The 19791-nt window shown below is 46.2% G+C and overlaps 1 protein-coding gene across 2 annotated transcripts in view; it reads left to right on the top strand.

Moving 5' to 3' along the window:
• LOC133049456 (phospholipid-transporting ATPase IB) overlaps positions 1-19791 on the top strand; it is a 458918-nt gene that overhangs the window by 236653 nt on the left and 202474 nt on the right. For both annotated transcript variants that reach the window (XM_061133472.1, XM_061133471.1), the window contains 2 exons: positions 15464-15647; positions 19535-19645. In XM_061133472.1, coding sequence (XP_060989455.1) covers positions 15464-15647; positions 19535-19645 — 295 coding nt within the window. The remainder of the gene's footprint in view (positions 1-15463; positions 15648-19534; positions 19646-19791) is intronic.

Here is a 19791-nt window from a genome sequence, read left to right as displayed (position 1 = left end):
AGTTCCTTACAGTAAAGTGGCCCCAAGAATTTGAATTTGAACTTGGAAGGACTTCAAACAGTCCCTTTCTGTACATGTAATGTCCTCTTTTTTTAAAGGAAAATATTTGAGATGACTTTGTTTCTTATGGGGCTTCCCAGGTAGCTCAGCAGGTAAAGAGTCTGCCTGTAATGCAGGAGATCTGTATTTGATCCCTGGGTCAGAAACATCCCCTGGAGGAGGGCATGGCAACTCCCTCCAGTATTCTTGCCTGGATAGATGCCAAAGACAGAGGAGACTGGCGGGCTACAATCCATGGGATTGTAAAGAGTCAGACATGACTGAAGTGACTGACACGTGTATATTGTAGGTATTCAAATACTTGTGAGATTATACTATGTTCTCTGCTCATTCGTTGCACACTGAGGATCAGGTTGTCAAAAGGAAACTTTACAGTACATCCTCTGCCCTGGATGGACACTGTTTACACCTCAACAACAATAACAATGAACAGCAAAGCAAGCATTTCCTCAATAGCTAAAACCTGAGAGTCCCAGCTCAGAGTGTTGAGAGAGAATTACATTTAAGTCTGAGCTGTATAAACAGGTCAGAGTGAAAGCCAGTTTTTACCACCAGAGTCAGAATCACTGTGGAGTAGATATTTCTTAATTTCATATTTTAAACATTGTGGTGTCATCTCTGGCTCTTCCATCCGGGCTTTCAAAACACCCCTGTGACCAGAGTGTCTTGGATCGGAGGCATTTAGTTCGTTTAGGGGAATCCCAGGGTCCGCTGGGATCATGTTCACATCTCCCCACTTCCTCTGTAAAGTGAGACGCTTCTTTCTCAGGTTTTCTGATCTCACCCAAGGGTTTTCCAATTGTTTTGTTTTTTTTTTTAAAACAAGGGAGGATGTTACCATCTTCAGAAAGCTTTAGAAGGGTAATTTTCACATGGGAGAAAGGAAAAATAGGGATCAAGAGATGCATCCATCTCATCTGTAACCCTGTTATTTTATCCACTAGTAGTAATAAGGAATTCAAGCCTGCTAGAACCAGCTTAAGCCAGAAAACACGCTGCTACATCCATGATCCTTGGACTCATACGAGGGGCAGGCTTTTGGGCAAGTCAGAAGAAGAGTCAGTTTTCTGCATTTCCCAGTTTTTATGGTCTTTCCATAGAAGAGTTTCAGGAATTCTATTTTAATCTTCTGGCAGAAGTAGTAAAGGGCATTGTGATGTCTCACATCCCGGAGGACCTTTGCAGGAGAATAGCTGCCCTGGAGGCCGCTTCAGAAGGAGTCTTTAGGATACAGTGGCATTGATGTGACCCTGGAGGTGATGTGCCAACATGGAGGGGAGCTGGCCACATGGAACATCTCCCAGGAAGAGGGACCACTCTGGGGATGGTCTAGCGAGGACCAGTGCAGACTGTGCAGTGAGGCATGTACCTCGTGTGGAGTTTTGATACCTGCTTTGTGTATACTTTTATTTCAGCTTAAGACCCTGCAGGCATGCCTCATCACCCCCATTGTACAGACCAGGAAAGAGCAGCAGTGAGCAATACCGTGGGCACAGAAATACATTTAAACATAATACTGAATTAACTAAGAAATGTTCCCTGGGGATATAAAATTAGCCAATTTTGATTTTCCAGCAGGTTGACATTTTTAGCTGGTTCTATTCAGGTATTTTTCTATAAGTACAATATGTGAATGAGTTTTGTTTCATTACAAAAGGATTCACTGGGTTTAAAAAAAAAATCAATTCAGCTAATGATTGAGAAAATCTGAGGGTTCATTTCTAACGTGTTTGTAGTGCATTTTGATTTGAAAGTCAGTTTGGTTTAAATTCAAGTTTTTTAGTTCATAGAAAAAATTATTCAGTAGAAAAAAAAATATTCAGTAGAGATCTGTTTGAACTTTAATAGTTTTAGCTCTGTGTTTTCAAAGCAGTATGTGTAGATAGTACTGTACATTATAAATGAACTAAATAGTTTGCGAAAGTTTCACTCATAGTAAAAGTTATTTTTTGGTGAAAGGAGACGGTGAGATTCTCCCCTCACCACACACACACACCCTGTGCTGTTTCATGTTGAAGATTCTTCAACAAACTGGCCAGCCTTCTGCCAACCCATTTTGAAGGATCTTTGAAACTGACCTGATTTTTCTCCTCAGTACACATCTGAATTTTCTTAAGCGTTTGGAACTTTTTTTTTCTGTTGTAAATGTTATATAAACTCTTTGGTTGGACCCTTGAATGAAATGTTATGACATTTAAGGGGAAAAAATCCTATAAGCATTAATCAATGCAAGCTATTTGTTGCTTTTTCATTCGACCCCGTCCTGCTTTCATCCTGACATACACCATCCTGGAGGCAGTGGCCGCTTGTTTAATTGTTTAGCACAGAACGTGGTTTGATCTCTTTCTTGTGCTTTCAGTCCTGGTAAATTAATCAAAAGAAGTTACTGCACTGCTGGGCATTAGCATGGGTTTAGATGTTTCTGCCTCAGAGCCTGTTCATCAACTAAAATGCTTTTAAGCCCCAAAAGGAGAGTAAACAGTATGGCTGCGACCACTTTGAGGTGACCTATGACCTGTGACCTGCTTGCATTTGTGAAGGGGTCTGTTTGTATTAGCAGTTATTTCTGGTTTGGGTTATAGCATTTTCAAAATGTCTTTTCTGTTCTTTCTCTTTGAATGTTTTTAGTATTTGCAGAGAGCCAGCCCACCATCATTCCCACATGTACATACCATGGGCTTTTCCATAGACCTACTGCATAGCACGGGGAACTTTCTTGCATGTCTTGTAATGACGTATAATGCAAAAGAATCTGAAAAAAGAATATATACATGTGCATAACTGAATCACTTCACTGTACACTTGAAACTAATACAATATTGCAAATTATTACACCTCAATTTTTATAAGGGCCTCGCTTGTGTCTCAGCTGGTAAAGAATCTGCCTGCAATGCAGGAGACCTGGGTTCAATCCCTGGGTTGGGAAGATCCCCTGGAGAAGGGAAAGGCTACCCACTCCAGTATTCTGGCCTGGAGATTTCCGTGGACTCTATAGTCCATGGGGTCGCAAAGAGTCGGATACGACTTCCATGTTTAAAAGACATAGAGGTCAGAATATAGGAACCCAGTTTGGTTCTATGCCAAAATTTTTAGGAAGTTTGAGAGTTAGCATAGGTAATCAGTGTTTGTCCTTGAAAGACAATGGAGTTATAACACCATTCTAGAGAGAAATTATCAGAATAGTTTTTAGTAACATCCAATTGTGGGTCCTTAGCATTGTTTTTCTGTCCAGTAGATAAAAGTTGACACTTTTATTATTGTTGGCACGTTTTGTGCTAAGCATTGTACCAGGAACTGAGAATACGAAAGAAAATCATCTTTAATTTTTACTTTTTGGCTGCACTGCACAACATGTGGGATCTTAGTTCCCTGACCAGGTATTGAACCCTGCCCCCTGCTGTGGAAGCTCAGAGTCTTAACCACTGGACCACCAGGGATGTCCTCCTAAGGAGAGTCATCTTTGCCTTTAGGAACTAGACAACAGAAACAGGTCCCTTCAGGGTGATGGGGTGAGGGTTCTGATTGAGATATTTACCAGGGGGCCACAGGAGGGTAGTGGAGGGTGGCTGGGCTAGGCAGGTGGGTGGGCCAGATATGGAGAGTCACTGGGACAGACCTCTCTCAAAGAGGAGGTGACCTTGGAACTGGTCTTCAGAATGGACAGAAGTGAGCTGAGGGGAAACAGGAAACTGCAGGTTCCGGTGGGGAGGCGTTGATCAGGAGAAGAAGCGGGTATAGGAACGTGAGTGGGTGGATGGGTGTAGATGGTGTGTAGTTCTGGGCGCCAGAGTTCTCAGAGGGAGACAGTGTCTGGAGGGAAAAGCCTTGATGCAGGGGATGGTCAGGAAACCTCTTACTTCAAAAACGGGGATTTATTGTAATTTAATATTGTGATCTGCACTCAGAGAAAGAAAGGAGAGGTTCTGTGTTTGAAATGTTAATTTGCAAGTCAAATGCAAAAGAGAGTCAAAAGAGAAAATTAAGCTAGGTATACCCAGGAAAACACAATTAGAGATATAAAACACTATAGTCTCCTCAGAGTCCATGACTCCTGCATATTTTTAAGTTTTGTTGAGATATAATTGATAGGCCAAAGCTGCACACAGGTAGTGTGTACAGTCTGAACTTGGACATATGCAAACAACCATGAAACCATCACCACCATCAGGGTACCAGACACACCCATCATGAGCAAAGCTGATCAGGGATCCTCCTGAGTGGTGAGCTGCTGGCTGTGGGCTCATTCCTCGTGGGGAGAGGCAGGGTGTTTAGGAAAGCGTCCACTGGGCATAGTGGTCCCACGAGCAGAGCAAGGCTGCAGGGTGGACAAACCTGGGATGCTTGCTCAGATTTTTTTTTAAAAGGAAGTTTTGATCCTTACAGAGAAAAAACAATTACTTCAGGTAACTATAATAGTGTCTCCTTCGTTTCTGTTCCTTAGTTTCTGTGTCCTTGGCTGAACTGTGATGTCCTGGTCACTTTCGTTGTCCCCCCCCGCCCCCAACTAGGGTGACAAATAAGCAGCTCTTATCTCTCCTGTTGGAGTGTGGCATCCTGGGGGCAGGGGTGGGGTGTGGCTCTCCGTGGGGGGGTCTTTGGCCCTCCCATGGGACTCTTCCCCAGGGTGGGCCTACAGCTCATGTGCTGAGAGAAGGCACAGACCAGGTAGGTGCCACCTTGGAACCACAGATCAGAGACATGCTGGCAGGACGATCACAGCACATGTCAGATCACTGGGTGAGTAAAACATGCAGGTGAAGCTGGGAGGTAGCATCACAGACAGACCGGGGGGTGCACATGGGAGCCCGTGAGCTGGGTGATTCTCCTGGGTGTGGTCCTGCAGCTGCCCACCCCGACTCGACAGTCCCCCCCCCCCGCCCCATATAAAACCCTCTCCAGCTCCTTCAGCCAACAGCTCAGAGCTGAATCCTGGGAGTGCTGGCGGAATGTTCTAGGTGTGTGTGTGTGTGTGTGTGTGTGTGTGTGTGTGTGTGGTAGGCTGCTTCCTCTTCTCTTGATGAGCACAATACTGCCTTCCTCACAGACCAGGGTGACATGCAGCTGTAGGTGCGGAGACTCTCATTTTGGTGGCATAGGTCCATCCACAAGTGTCGTGAGAGTGGACCAGGAGTGTGGTGACCACCGGAGTTATGCTGGGAAACAAGTGTGGTGTTGCCTTGGGGAGATGGCAGCGGGAACGCCAGCCTCAGTGTGGAAGGACAGGGTCTCCATGCCTGTGATGTCACTTCCCGGCTTGTCTCTCAGGGACGAGACGTCTGAGAACCGGCAGCCCCGCCAGGGACCCATGATGATGCTCTGGAGTGAAGGATCTCCCTGCCTGTGAAGGGTGTCCTTTTCCCCTGGGCGTGGTGAGTGAGTGTACAGGAAAAGAGGTACCACACCTGCATCAAAACAACCTCCTCAAATTCAGGACGAGTCTATTTCCTTGATTAACGTGCATCTGGAAGAAATAGAAAATGGCTATTTCCGATTACCATTAAAGTGTACTAAGCCAACATTCGTGTATATTTTTCTCTCCTACATTCACTCAAGGACTTGGAAAGAAACCACTTCCTTTGCATTTAGCACTATGTCTGTGATTTATGGACTTCCCAGTTGGCGCTAGTGGTAAAGAACCCACCTGCCAATGCACAAAACACAAGAGATGTGGGTTAGATCCCTGGGTTGGGAAGATGCCCTGGAGAAGGAAATGGCAACCCTCTCCAGTATTCTTACCTGGGAACTCCCATGGACAGAGGTACCTGACGAGCTTTAGTCCATGGGGTCACAAAGAGTCAGACACAACTGAGCAACTGAGCGCACACACACATACATACTGTGTGATTTATTCCAAGAGCTGCCGGGCGCCCTGCAGGTACATCTGATTCAGTGAGGATTGATGTCCCACCTTATCACTGCAGCACTTTAGCAGCTGGGGGGATGTCTCTATACGTCCAACTTAATTGCCAGATGCATTTATATTGGTCGACCAGTTGGCTGCAGTCTGTGTAGCTGGATTATTAATATATATATTCTTTTGTTCAACTAATGACCTAAACTTTATAGCATGTGGATAAAAAGTGTCCCCAAATGTGGAAAGGAAACTGACAGAGCATGTCGGTGTCTCATTAAACTAACTGGCCCTGGCCTCTGGGGATATCTGTGAGCAAGTCAGACAGAGTGGGCTTATCCCTATGCTGATGGCCCAGATCCATCAAGCGGTTATCTCTCCAGGAAGCAGCAGCCTTCTGTTTGCTTCTTAGGGAAACTCCAACTTTTAAACATTTCAAATAGAAAAAAAAAAAAAACCTCTGTGATATTTTTTGTATGTGTGGGGGTGTGGGGGAGGTGCTGCTTTTGCAAATATGACTTAATAGGCTGCAGCCAGCTTCTTGGAAACCAAACCATCTTTTCAGTAGTGTTGAAAAGCCCTTCCCTTTAACTGAAAATGCCTTTGACTTTAGAAGAACTCTGCTTAGAGTTTTGTGGCTCTGTTGAGCCCCATGTGAGTGAGCACATAGTGGGGAATTGTCTGATGGCACAGAGGCATACATCATTTTAGCTCTTAAAATTGTATCAGAGATGAAGAACACATTCACGTTCTAATTTAAAGTCTTCCTGTGACTTTAATCATCACCTCAGAAATGAAGTGCTTTTTAAATTTCTGTTGTGTTTTACTATGAAAGTGAAAGTGTTAGTTGCTCAGTCATGTCCTACTCTCTGTGACCCCATGGACTATATAGCCCACCAGGCTCCTCTGTCCATGGGATTCTCCAGGCAAGAATACTGAAGTGGGTAGCCATTCCCTTCTCCAGGGGACCTTCCTGGACCAGGGATTGAACTGGGGTCTCCTGCATTGCAAACTGATTCCTCCTGGTGTCTGAGGCACCAGAGACCAGTAGATTATCTCTGATATAAGAGAAAAATCACAGATTTTGTTAGAATCATAGGGTAATTGACAATGGCCATCTGCTGGAGGGGGTAGTTTTGTTTCTGACTTGTTCACTAATATTATTTTACATAGCTAGGGCTATATGACATTATTTTATATGTTTTTATCCCTTTTCTTTGGAAAGCAAACTGGGTCTATAAACTTTCACTTGTATTAATTGCACCCCAGCTGGGTTATGGTTTGCTGTTTTGTCTTGATTTTGGAGCTGAGAGCAAGAAGGAGGATGATGTGGGGTCTCAATGAAGAGAACCAGGCTTCCATGTTTGAGGTCCCTTGGGAGGAGGTTGTGCTTGTGGCAGCTGCACACAAGTTAGTGGTGTTTGTCATTGATTCCAGGGAACATGCCTAAAACAGGCATCGTTTTAGGGCATGAGGATGGAGTGGGCTCATTGTGCAGTGGTGAGTGTTCCGAAAAAGCTGGCATTATTTCACCTCCATCTTCAGATGCAGGCCTTCTGCTCAGCTCCCCACTTCCTCTGGGACAGAGCTGCTGAGCAAGGGGTGCTGACAATGACAAGGTCACTCATTCCTCGTTTGCTGTCTGCTCCATGCATATCCGTCCCCACAGCACACAGCAGAGGAGCTTCCATCACTTCTGCAGCCTTGGTCACGAGAGTAAATGAGCTGGAGCCCTTGTGTGCCAAGCACATTGTTGGGCATTTGGACAGTTGAAAAAGGGGAGACGTTGTCTTCACTCTGCAAGACCTGAAATCTTGCTTGTGTTTACTTACATTCATATTCAGTAGGTATGAATGGTAGTGTAAATGATTATACTATTTAATGGGTTGGTATAGAAAGGAACTGTATAAATTATACATGGAGATGTCCGACACAGGACTTTAGGGGAAGGGCTAATAAATTCAATAAACCATCAGCAGTAAGAATAAAAGAGTTTTCTTTGAGCCAAACTGAGGACTACAGCCCGGAAGCCTGATTCCCAGATGACTCTGAGAAACTGCTCCGGAGAGGCAGGGTTCTCAGCACAGTTTTATATCTTGTCAGAACAAAGAGCATTCAACAAGCCAGGGGTACATTTCTTCAAGGTTTCAAATCACAGACCAGCCTGACATCCACAGAAAGTCAGCATGACCTTGGCACCTGGGAGGGAGACTTATCATCAAAGGGGGACCAGCACCGGCATCCCAGGAAGGGAGGCGTTGAATCTTTATGTTGAATGTGGACAATTCTTCACTTCTGGTCAGTGTGTGCTTTTCCTTGATAATTAAAGCAGATGTACAGTGTATGTTTGATAGGCCACAAACAGGCTGTTCTAGTTAGCATCCAATTCAAGTCAACTCATTCAGGTGAACTCAGAATGACTTCCCCAGACCGCAATATGTGAAGATTTATTTATTTTTATTTTGAAAAACAGGCTGGTAGAGATTTAATTTTATATACCGTATAGTTCCCCTCTTTAACATGTACAGTTCAATGGGTTTTAGTATATTCACAAGTACGCAGCCATCAGCCCAGTCAACTTTAGAGCGTTTTCATCACCTCAGAAAGAAACCCCTTTAGCTGTCACCCACTAACCCACCAAAGTACAAGCAGGAAACCGAGAACCAGAGGACAAAGTAGCGTTGTTGGAGTTTTGTTACATTGCTTGAAAAACAGATTAGGACACAGAAGGTTTCATACTTTAGAGTCTATCTGTAGTTCATTAGGTCCCCTACACACAAACCTTCAAGTTGCAGACTTTCAAAGATGCAAATGTGCATTCCATAAACGTCAGGCATGACTGACATTAGACCTGGCCCTTCATCTCCAATCGCTGACGACCCTTCAGCTCCACCATCTCCCACCTCCTCTCCCCACCCCAGTTAGTAACTCTTCTTGTCTGTTCACTTGATGCCAGCCCCTGTGTCCCAGCTGTTGTACTGGACTACTGTACTTTTCAAGGCACAACACTATAAGATTCAAATGTTTTCCTTGTTTTTTATGCACTGTTCATGTGAAAAGTATTACAAACCTATTACAGTATAGTACTATGTAGCCAATTGTGTCACTTGGGTACCTAGGCTAACTGTTGAACTTCGAACAAATTTGACTTAACAAATACGCTCTCAGAATAGAACTCATTTGTATGTAAGGGATATATTTACCTATTCAGTTTAATTAGACACTGTGGGGATGAGTGTGTATGTGTAAATGAACTGAAGAGTTTGGGTGTTCGCTCTGACTTTGTTCGCTGTGACACTGATCTAGTCTCATGCCCCCGACACATTCTCTTGGTTGGGGCCCACTTTGGTCCCGTGTTTGGCTGCGAGGTGGGTGGAATCATAAGGTTGCATCAAGGCTCTTGTGGGCCAGGAACTCAGACCCATCTTCGTGGAGCTCGGAGCCCCTCTGTGGGAGCAGCCCCCCCACATCTCAAGTGTCTCAGCTGGAACTTCCTTCTCTCTCCCCCCGACCCCAGTCTGGTGCCAGCCCTACCCCTGCAGTCAGGTGTCTGGTGAGTTCTCTCTTGATCCTCGTTACAAGCTCAGCATCAAGGCGCTCTGCCCTGAGGCAGCGTGGTCCTACCAGACAAGGTGGACCTGGCAGGTGCTGGCGTCACCGACCCACTACCAGCCTGTAAACCAGCAGGCTTGATTCTTTGGCAGTGGTACAAGAGGTTGTGAAAGGTGGTAACCTGATACATGTGGTTGTCGGTGAATTAATTTCCTCTGAAAGTACCAGGTGGAATCAAAGGTTGTGATTTGGGCTTCTCTGAACAGGCAAACGAATCCTCTTAATCTTGCACTTTCTTTAATCAAACTGCAAGATGAATATTATTCACTTAGCATGCTAAGTGTGTCCTTGAACATGAAATGAAAACTGTTCATTATAATTAAGAAGGAGGAAATGGGGAGCTGTGTTTGAAGTCCCAAAGAATCATTTAAAAAATGGATGATTCAGCAAATGTTCATTTATTACCTGTTGTATTTGGTGCTGTAAAGCAGGTCCCGAACCCTGGGTAGCTCAGAGCCCAGTTGTGGAGACAGAAGTGCATAGCTGACTGCATTTCAGGTGAGGCTTTATCTGAAGAAGCACTATGACGATGGCCTCGATCAGCTTGAAGAACGAGTTACAGATACAACTTTGCAGAAGACTTGGCTGACTGCTGTCATAGTTCATTTCCTCTGGGGGTGCACATGCCTTAAGGCCCACGTCCTTCTTTACACAAACCCCCATGGGTGTCCACTATGCCAGGTGTGCCCACCAGCCCAGGACCTCCTGCCCACATGCCTGATGGCTGGCCATATCTCTTTTGATGGCAGGCCGTAAAGTCCTCTGTCCAGGACTGAAGCAGGTGTCCAGAGCCATCAAGAATCATTTTCGTGCTCTGTTTGGGGAGTGGTAGAATGCTGTTGTTGTTTTTTCCAGTAGCCTTTATTTTTAGAAGTTTTAGGCTCACAGGAAATGAAGGAAAGGTCCGGATATCCCCCTGTCCCCCTGCACCACACATGCATGGCTTCCCCCACTATCAACATCTATCGCCCACCAGCCACAGCTGATGGTAGGATTCAGTGTTGTACATCCTATGGGTTTGGATGAATGTACCTCCTGGTTTACACACATTTACTTGTATGGTCATGAAAAGGGAAGCATATCATTTCCTGCTATTGAGACCAAGAATTAGTGGTTTTTATTAAATATGTGTTGCATTGCATGCATGCTCAGTCATGTCTGACACTTTGCAACCCCGTGGACTATAACCCACTAGGCTCCTCTGTCCACAGGATTTTCCAGGCAAGAAGACTGGAGTGGGTTGCCATTTCCTTCTCCAGTTTATTAAATATAAGCTTTGAGAAGGGTCTGTGTTATTTAAAAGAAATACCTTTGTTTAATTCACTTCTGTTCCCACCCAACAAATCCCACTCTCAAATTTTTTTAAACAAAGGACATGAGAGAGAGGCACTGATTTGTGCACTAACCTCCTAGGCGTGGGAACCTGGCCTGGCTACCACCATCCCCGGGCCTCTCAGCACCGTTGGCTGTCTGGATTAGGTCTGGGATGAAGGTCAGTGGTGAAATGGTTGCCTTCTTTTTGCAGAGTATGAGCGGTTACAGCTTGCCCTGCTTGTTGATCATTAACCAGGTGGGGGCCTTTGTTCCAGGCACAGGTGATGGGCAGGTGTGATTGAGGTTATTCTCTTAAGCACCTCGGTCGTCATTCATTTTCAGCCTTGCAGCATCTCACAATGCCTGGTCCTGATGGAGCCGTCAGCTTGCTCCGAGACATCAAAACTCAAGCCCTTCTCAGCTTTCCTCCCAACTGTATTTCCTATACCCACCTGCCCTGGAGCTGAGGCCAGGCATGCTGTTTTGAAATAGTAGTGAAATTTACAGTGGGGAGTAGTTAATGTATGTTAGCTTCAAGGAAGCAGACACTCCTGAGAGGGTCTTGGGGGCCTTAATAAAGCATTTCAAGGAAGCAGAGTATCGAATTTATGCTTTTTGTGCTAAAAACATTAAGGTATTTAAATGTGTTATTCTAATCCCTCTTGTAGTCTGGGAACAGGAGGATCCTATATCTTTTATTTAAATCCCAGCCTTCCCTGACTGCACCTAGTATAGGAAGAAACAGACGCTAACCAGTCGACTTCAGTGAATATAAAAGTCAGTGTCATTCACAACATACAGCCTAGTCAAGTTTTTATAAAATGCGGTTACCCAGATCTTAATCGATTTGACACCATTTGGTGTCGATGTTGGGTTTTCAGAAGCCAGCCTCCTGTCTGAGCGCCTCTTGAGTTGCTCTGTGATAAAATTGTCATGGACACAAGTGCAGATGATAAATCCTGAACCCACAAGCTGGGTATCCTGATTTCAAAGGGAGCCGTTTCTCAGTTGCAGAGTAAGCTGATCTTCAGCCAGGGTGTCCTCCCTTCACCAAGAGCACTTCTAAAAGCCCGAGTTACCCAGGCAGCATTTACGGCCCTGGTGCAGGATCAGGTTATAAGGGTTTTGTTCTCTTAATAAAGAAGATCAGGTTCCCTCTGACTCGCGCTGTGGGATGGCTGGTCTGTCCCCCCAGAGGCTGGGGAGCAAGATGGGCCATTAGCAGGCAGGTAGTCACTGAGGTCAGTGATAAATATTAATAGATGGCCTCATCTCCACATTAGGTGATAGCATCCTTCCTTTTAAAATTCCTGTTAATTGAGGAAACTTTCAGCATTTGGAATCAAGATGTAGAGGCCGTATAAAGATGACCTCAAGGGCCAGAAAATCTCGTCTTGACATTTTTCACCCTTAAACCTTGGGTAATGCATCCCAGTGAAAGTGGCCGGGCGAGTTTGTTTTTCAAGGTCCAACACTAAACATAGGAGAGTCAGGACTGTGTTTTGTGCAGTGTGTGTGTGTGTGTGTGTGTGTGTGTGTGTGTGTGTGCAGCTCTAAGATAGTCAGGGACCCCTCCAGATTTTATATGATTACTAATATTAAATATCGAATGAGGTAAATGAACCTTTTAAACAACAATGATATTATCAGTGGAAAAGGTTGACGTATTGTTATAGCAGTCAGTTTATATAAATAGTATTTTTTAAAAGCCTCTCAAGTTCTTTTTTTGCTTCTATCCTCCCCCCTTCCTCCTTTTGCCCCCTCCCTCCCCTTCCTCCCTCGTCTCCTTTTTGTTAGAGTTTGAAGGTGAGCTCAGCTTCAGCTTTTAGGAGTTGACTTCTACCTGAAATGTATTTTCTGGAGCATAGAATCATTTTTACTTACCAATTATGGAAAATGAATACTTAGGCCATGTTGAAAATCATCTTTGTACCTATAGGATGCTGCAGAAATGTTACGTTTTCTGCAGTTTGAATTTAATATCTGCCCACATATATGTGTTAAGTTCCTAAAGTGACTGTAGAATGGTCCCAGCAGGATATAAAGCAAGATGACAGGGCACCTGCCTGCTTCCCCCTCAGCCCCCACACAGCCAGATTTGTCACATTGTGCCCAAAGCACACACTCAACCTCCACTGTCATCAGAAGAAGACTGCCTTATGGCTGAAGCTGGCAAAATACAGGAAATGTTATCAGAACGTGTGCATTTCAACCATGCCAAAATAAGTAATGGTGCTGGCACACCTGGGCTCTTGGCTTCATTTCTTAGCAAATTCAGTGGCATGGTGGCCTGTGTGTCATAGCACTGGCTGGCCAGCATCAGGGTTCATCGTTAATTCATGCAGATGTTTGTCACCAGTAATGAGATTCCGCATTTTATTTAGTCAGCAAGTTCAGTGCTTATCCTACTAGCCTCTGTGTTGGTCGTTATTAGCAGTGCGAAGGCACTCAAGTGTTGGAGATTTCAATAGCGTGTGATTTCAGACTGAAATCCTTGTGCAGAGAGCAAATACCCGGTGAAATGCTTAAACAGACCTTGTTTGGAGGACTTGCACCGCCCGACATCCTGAGAGTGTTTGTAGAGACTTGGTAAGCCAGTGTCTGCTCTGCCCTCCAAGTGCTTGTTTAAGATGATACTCAGGGCCTCACCATCGGCTTATCATAGTCAAAGCACAGTGATGGAGAGAGCCCGGGGTGGAGGGGTGGGGGAGTGGGAAGAGACCAGGCTTACGTGCTAGCCTGTCCCAGGAGAGCCCTACGAGAGGCCGAAGAGCTCTGGCAGCTATGTGTCACTAACAGCTGTCACAAAAAGCCTGCAGTAAGTCTATAATGTTTCCAGGGATGTTGGTAGAAAACAGAAATCAAGACCCTTGGCTTGTTTAGTCAGGAAGCTAGTAAACAGTGTCCATTCCTGGACCACAGGCAGTGGGGGGAGGGGGTGCTTTTATCTACTTCCGAGGGCGCCAAGTTTAGATCTTACAGAGGCGTCTGGTCATTTTTTGAATGCTTTCATTCACCACATTTCTAGGTCTGTTACTTATACGGAAGTTAATGTATTTTTGTGTAGGTCGAAGAATATTTTTTCCCCTGTTATCCATAGTATGGTTAGAGATGTAATTAATCTTAGAACCGTGATTGTGGTAGTTAGTCCCCATGGATTGAAAGTCCACAGTATGAATCATTGGATTAGCAGTGAGGCTGGGGTGAGGACCAGGCCGGATGAGGAAGGAAAGGTGAACGAGACAAACAAACACACCCCACATAAAGGATGTGCTCAGTCACACTGAGTATATATTAATTAGGGTTCATAGAAGTAAATACAATTGAGGGACGTGCTGGTGGCCCCCCTTGTGGTCTCTTATCCTTCCTGCTCTTTTATGAGGTCAGAGAAGGAACAGTAACTTCAGTCCTATGGCATTTTGAAGGAAACCTCCCCTTTTACATGACCAATCAGATGTGGTTTTGAAATTTTTTTAACTTTTATTTTATATGGGAGTGTAACTTACAATGTTGTGTTAGTTTCAAGTGTACAACAGAGTCAAACATGACTGGAACAACTTAGCACACATGCACCATATACCAGTCATTTTGAAAAGTAAAAGTGAAAGTGTTAGTCGCTCAGTCGTGTCCACTCTTTGTGACCCCATGGACTGTAGCCCACCAGGCTCCTCTGTCCATGGAATTCTCTAGGCAAGAACACTGGAGTGGGTAGCCATTCCCTTCTCCAGGGGATCTTCCTAACCCAGGGATCAAACCCGGGTCTCCTGCATTCCAGGCAGATTCTTTACCATCTGAGCCACCATGCTTTATTATCTGGTTTTATACTCTGAACAAACACTTCATCATAACTGATGGTGCTGTGTTTTGGACCCCATAGATTTATACTGCTCTTTCCCCCAGGTGGGCTATGGAAAAGAGCCCACTTTCTTTGACTCTCCGTGGAAATAGCCCCTCTCAGGTACAGGTTGCACACCATCTCCTTTGGGGCCGGGCTTCTACAAGTGCGGTGTCAGTGTACCTTCTGTCCTGGGTCTGCCCATCCTAAGCCCTTCTGCCTTGGCTGCCCTTCAAACGCTGCCTCCATCTCCAGGGTGGAGATGGAGACCTCTTTCTTCTTTCCTCTCACACTAGTCCTCTTTTCTGCACTTCTCAAGCCCTGCCAATTTTTCATTCCCTTTTCTGAAAGCAGGTTTTGTAGGAAATTCCCTTGCCCGTCCTAAGTTACGTATGATGGACGGCAAAGCAAAACGGATCTGTGCTAGTTTTCTGATTTATTGGGAAGACCTATCCCAGGACCTCTGTGAGCATCTCGACTGCCTTTATCATCCGGGAGGGCGGGCATGCCCCAGAGGAGTTTGCACGTACAGCTCCCGCCTGGTGGTGTGATTACCGACGGGCTGTGTTTTGCGTTAGCTTGAGTTGTGTATTTCATTTGTGAAGCTGGCACATACTTGAAAGCCGCAAGCTACTGTTTTCTGAAAGCTTCTTTGCACATGAGCCTGAAACCGTCTGTATTGGATTTGGAAATTATCCAGTAACTGCCCTTTTAATGCAGCGAAATGTAGATTACAGCTGTTTCCTCTGGAAGGCCGTGTAGAGTCCTAACTCGTCTCTCTCCTCCTCCAGGGTGTCTCCTCTGCAGAAGTCGGAGATAGTGGACGTGGTGAAGAAGCGGGTGAAAGCCATCACCCTGGCCATCGGGGACGGTGCCAACGATGTGGGGATGATCCAGACGGCCCACGTGGGTGTAGGCATCAGCGGGAACGAGGGCATGCAGGCCACCAACAACTCGGATTACGCCATCGCTCAGGTGGGCTGCGTGATCGACCAGCCGTCACATGTAGTTGACAGAGTCCACTGGGCATGAAGGCCAGCTGGCGCTTGACCTTCAGTCTAGTCCTTCAGCCGCCCCTTTGGAGGTGGCATGGAGGAGAACCCACCAGTGTAGCTGGGTTTCTCTCTTGGCTTCATCTTGTGTAGTTACGAGGCCCTGTTCTGCGGTTTGGGTTTCTTTTTCGGCTGTGGGAAGGGCCAGGCTTTCTGTCGTCCAGGTGAGAGGTCATTTCCAACAGATGAATCTCTGATTTTATGATAATAGTCTCTTCCCCTAAACCCTGCAACCGCTGCGTGTTCTCTTCCAGTGTCCTCCATGCCCAGGGATGGCTGTGCTTGTAGCACCTGTTTTCTGCATCCTCCCTCCTGGCATCTCCCCCCTGCCAGAAGGTGCTGGAACCCTCTGTCTCACGTGGCACGTGAGGTCGGGGGACTCAGTGACTCACAGGCACTGCCCTCTTGGCTGTGCCGCAGGGCTGCAGGGCCACTGCTGGCAGGGGCACGAACCCCAGGCTTGGGCAGCGGTCCCCCTGTGGTCAGCAGCACAAAGCTTTTGGCAGTTCGGCCACATCCAGCCCGTTCCTCTCTGGTCTGTACGATTTAGCAGAGGCTCCTGACAGACTTAGCAGCTCCTGCCCTAGCAGTTGGAGACCAAACGGAATGTCCACTCCTCAATGACAGCCCCAAAGTGAAGGGAAGCGGCCAAGCTCCTGCCCCCCTGGGATTTGCACCTAGACCATCTTTGCTGCCTGACCATCTGGGAAATCTAGGTGTCTCAGAGAACACAGACCGTTTCCTCCCATCTCCGATCACAGTGTGCGGGGATTAAATGCCTACTGGTTGGCTCAAGTCCCCTCGTGTTCCTCCGTGTTCAGTCTTTGGGAGAATGCATTAACCTTATCACATGAGCACGAGTAATCATGGCCTTTTCCTCCTTGAAGCTGAAATCTGGGGCTGCATGTTAAGCGTGGAAGAACTTGTTGCAAGCCCAGGGATGCAGACTGGCCTTCTGTACCTTCAAGGCCCCACTTCCCGGAGGGGGGCTCTGCTTAGATGCCATCTCAAATCCCCACCACCCCCCACCCACCAGCTAGTGGTTTTGCAAACGCAGAGAACGGCAGGATCCTTATAAGTCAAAAAAGTGCATGAAATCCATCTTGTTCCTTTTGTCGATTTTAAATGAATCCTCAAGATGATGACTCACGTAGGTAGGAGAAGGAATTCCGACTTTATAGGTGGGAAAACTGGGCTTCCTTTACAAGAGGTGACCTACCACGGGTCCCAGCCCCCAGGGTCAGAGAACAGCGGACCTGCACGTGACCTTGGGGAACTAGCCCCGCGCACCTGCCTGGTTCCTTTCCAGAGTCGACTGCCCCAAGGCCTATGGGACTCGTGCTTCCTGCAGGCTGTCAGCACCTGGAGATGTTATGCACCCCAGCATTATTAAATACTTGAGTTATAGCATCATATGGCTGGCAGGGGTCTTCAGAGGTTTCCTAGGAGCTCCAGGCAAATATTTGTCTTTTTCTTGCAAATGTCGAGGGAAGGGAGATTCCGTGACCTGCTTTATTGAAACCGGACTAATAGGATGTGGGATCTGGAGCAGTTGGTCTCTTCAAATTAAAGGCAAATCAAAATGACAAGCAAATCAAAACTAAAGGGCAGATACAGAGGGCGGCAGGGCTTTGTGATTCTGTTTGGGGCTTTTCTTGTCCATCCAGCCTACATCACCTGTGCTGAAGGAGCTGATGGACAGCCCCAAAGACTGAACACAGAGGAACACCAGGGGTCTCTAGCCAACCAGCATCCCTGCGTGTCCCTCCCGTCCGCCATCCTGTTCAGGTGTAGACAGGGATCCCGTTATTTCGGGTCTGCGTTCTGCTTACCTCATACCCTCCTTACCAGGATGTTTCCTCTGCCATAATTACTAGGTAGGACATGCCACAACTGACTGAGTTCCTTTGGTTGAAGTTAATAAAGTGATAAATGTCTTTGGTCAAAGTTCATGCCTTAGCACTTGATCTGTTTGTTTTAATGTGGATGAACACATTTTTGATTGGATTCTTGAGAACGTGCCCTGGAAAGTTATATCCAGAAGGAAAAAAAGGTTAGCTCAAAGACTTGTCCTCAGGAAAATTATGAAGTCAGCAAGCCCTGGTCCTGTTTCTCCCCAGCTGGGCTGTGCTGTGTCCACGGGGTGGCCCCAGGCTGCCGGCCGGCCCGCTGGGGCCTCACTGTGCAGGGCCAGCCCGTGTCGTGTTGTGTCTCCAGCCCTCCGCTGCCTGTTCTCCTTGGAGACAGTCATTTCTGCCCCCTGCCTCATTAATGTTTTTTGAGCAACCTCATGAAAACAGCATTTTGATTTAGGATTTTTTTGCTTTGTTTTCTGAAAAGAAATCACTGTAGTGCTAAGCTAGGGCCTTCTGGATGGTTCCAACAGATGTTCTCTGTACTCATGGAAGGTTGAACGCCAGGGTGTCCAGGTCAAATACAAACTTCCTCTTTATTTGTTTAGCCATTCCCTTTGGAATCCTTGATGACCCTGTATGGGGAGCTTTATTTCTCCACGTGTACCCATTCCCACCACTCCAGAGTCTCATTCAGTTTTTGGAGCCACATGTAGACAAGCCATCTGCAGAAACTCACCCAAATGTGGTTCGCGTGGCTTGAGCTCCTGTCCTTAGTGTTAACACCAGCTATTGTGTGGCCTCCTCTCGAAAAAGTGTTTTAAAAATACTGTATCTTTGGCCAGTCTTTCTTTTCTGTAGATGGTTAAATGTAACTTCAAAAGTAACCTAAAGTTAATAGGAAGTTGACAACAGCAGAACTCCTAGTATCTGTGCATGGTCCTCTCTCGTGGGGAGTGATGGATGTAAGTTTGTGGGCTGCCCTGTGACTCAGAACAGGAGGTGAGGTTTTAGTCCAAGACAACCAAGGAGGACTCAGTGCCAGGAGAGGCTAATTGAATACATAGGAACCGTGAAGTGAAGCAGGATCACCCCTAATGATGCATACCGCCAGAACACGCCAAGACTATGACCCCAAAAACAGCCCATCTCCCTCCCTCCGGCTCCTTGTTCACACTTTTGGAGGCTTTTGTGAATTAGGACCCAGAAGACAAAGCCAGGCTAAGGGGAGGCTGAGAAGATAGGATTGGAGTGGTGTCCAAAGACCCCCTGCCCCGAGGAGGATTTGAGTATTTTATTAGAATATGGTTGAATGTTTCATACTGCAAGAGCTAAGCCATTACATCACTCTCAACTTGGTGTCAGCTGCGTGTTGATGTTTTATTTGGACGGATGACTACATCACATTTCAGCAAGAGGGGCTCTTATTTGTTGGAGGCCAGAAAAAGGGGAAGGAGATGGGTCTAGAAGTGGAGGGCAGAGTGTGTGTCTCTCTGTGTGTAGAGTGTCATTGTCTCGCACCTGCAGGCTGACAGTGGAAATAGGAACAGGTAGTGTCTATATGCGCATCCCTCTTCTTAAAAGGGTACAGGTGCATGACAGTCCCTGTCCCTTGCTCCTGTTGTCATTACCAAATTGGTGATTGAATAGAAGCATCTTATTTCACTGCTCTTTTCTTCCAATTTTGGTTGGTCACCTCCTTTTAATAATTAATATCCTAAAAGCATTAGAGTAAATAGAACTTCACAAGACAGCAATCTGAAGTCTAGCTGTGTGACTGGGGAAAAATCATAACTCTGTAGCTTAAAGAGGAGATCTTAGACCTTCTCACCTGGCCTGAAAGCTGCCTCTAAAGCGAGTGGTGTTCTTGGTCACCAGCAGAATCCGGGTTCGTCCACTCCCTTGCCCGTCTTCTCCTCCGAAGGACATTCCAGACCCTCTTTCTTTCCTTTTTCAGTTTTCCTACTTGGAGAAGCTCCTGCTGGTTCACGGTGCCTGGAGCTACAACCGGGTGACCAAGTGCATCCTGTACTGTTTCTACAAGAACGTGGTGCTCTACATCATTGAGGTGAGCACGGCTGGCCCCTTCCTTCAGGAGGAGGGTCCTTATCAGAGGGACCTTAGGTGACTTCAAGGAAGGGTTTTGTTCAGGGAATACTTAAAAGATGTTCCCCTGATGTGTGGAGTCTCTTTGAAGCTGGGGACACCTTCCAG

The sequence above is a fragment of the Dama dama genome, chromosome 30, assembly GCF_033118175.1.
Source record: "Dama dama isolate Ldn47 chromosome 30, ASM3311817v1, whole genome shotgun sequence".
NCBI lineage: Eukaryota > Metazoa > Chordata > Mammalia > Artiodactyla > Cervidae > Dama > Dama dama.
The sequence above is the reverse complement of the archived record's forward strand: the minus strand, read 5'-3'. Positions and strand labels throughout refer to the sequence as shown.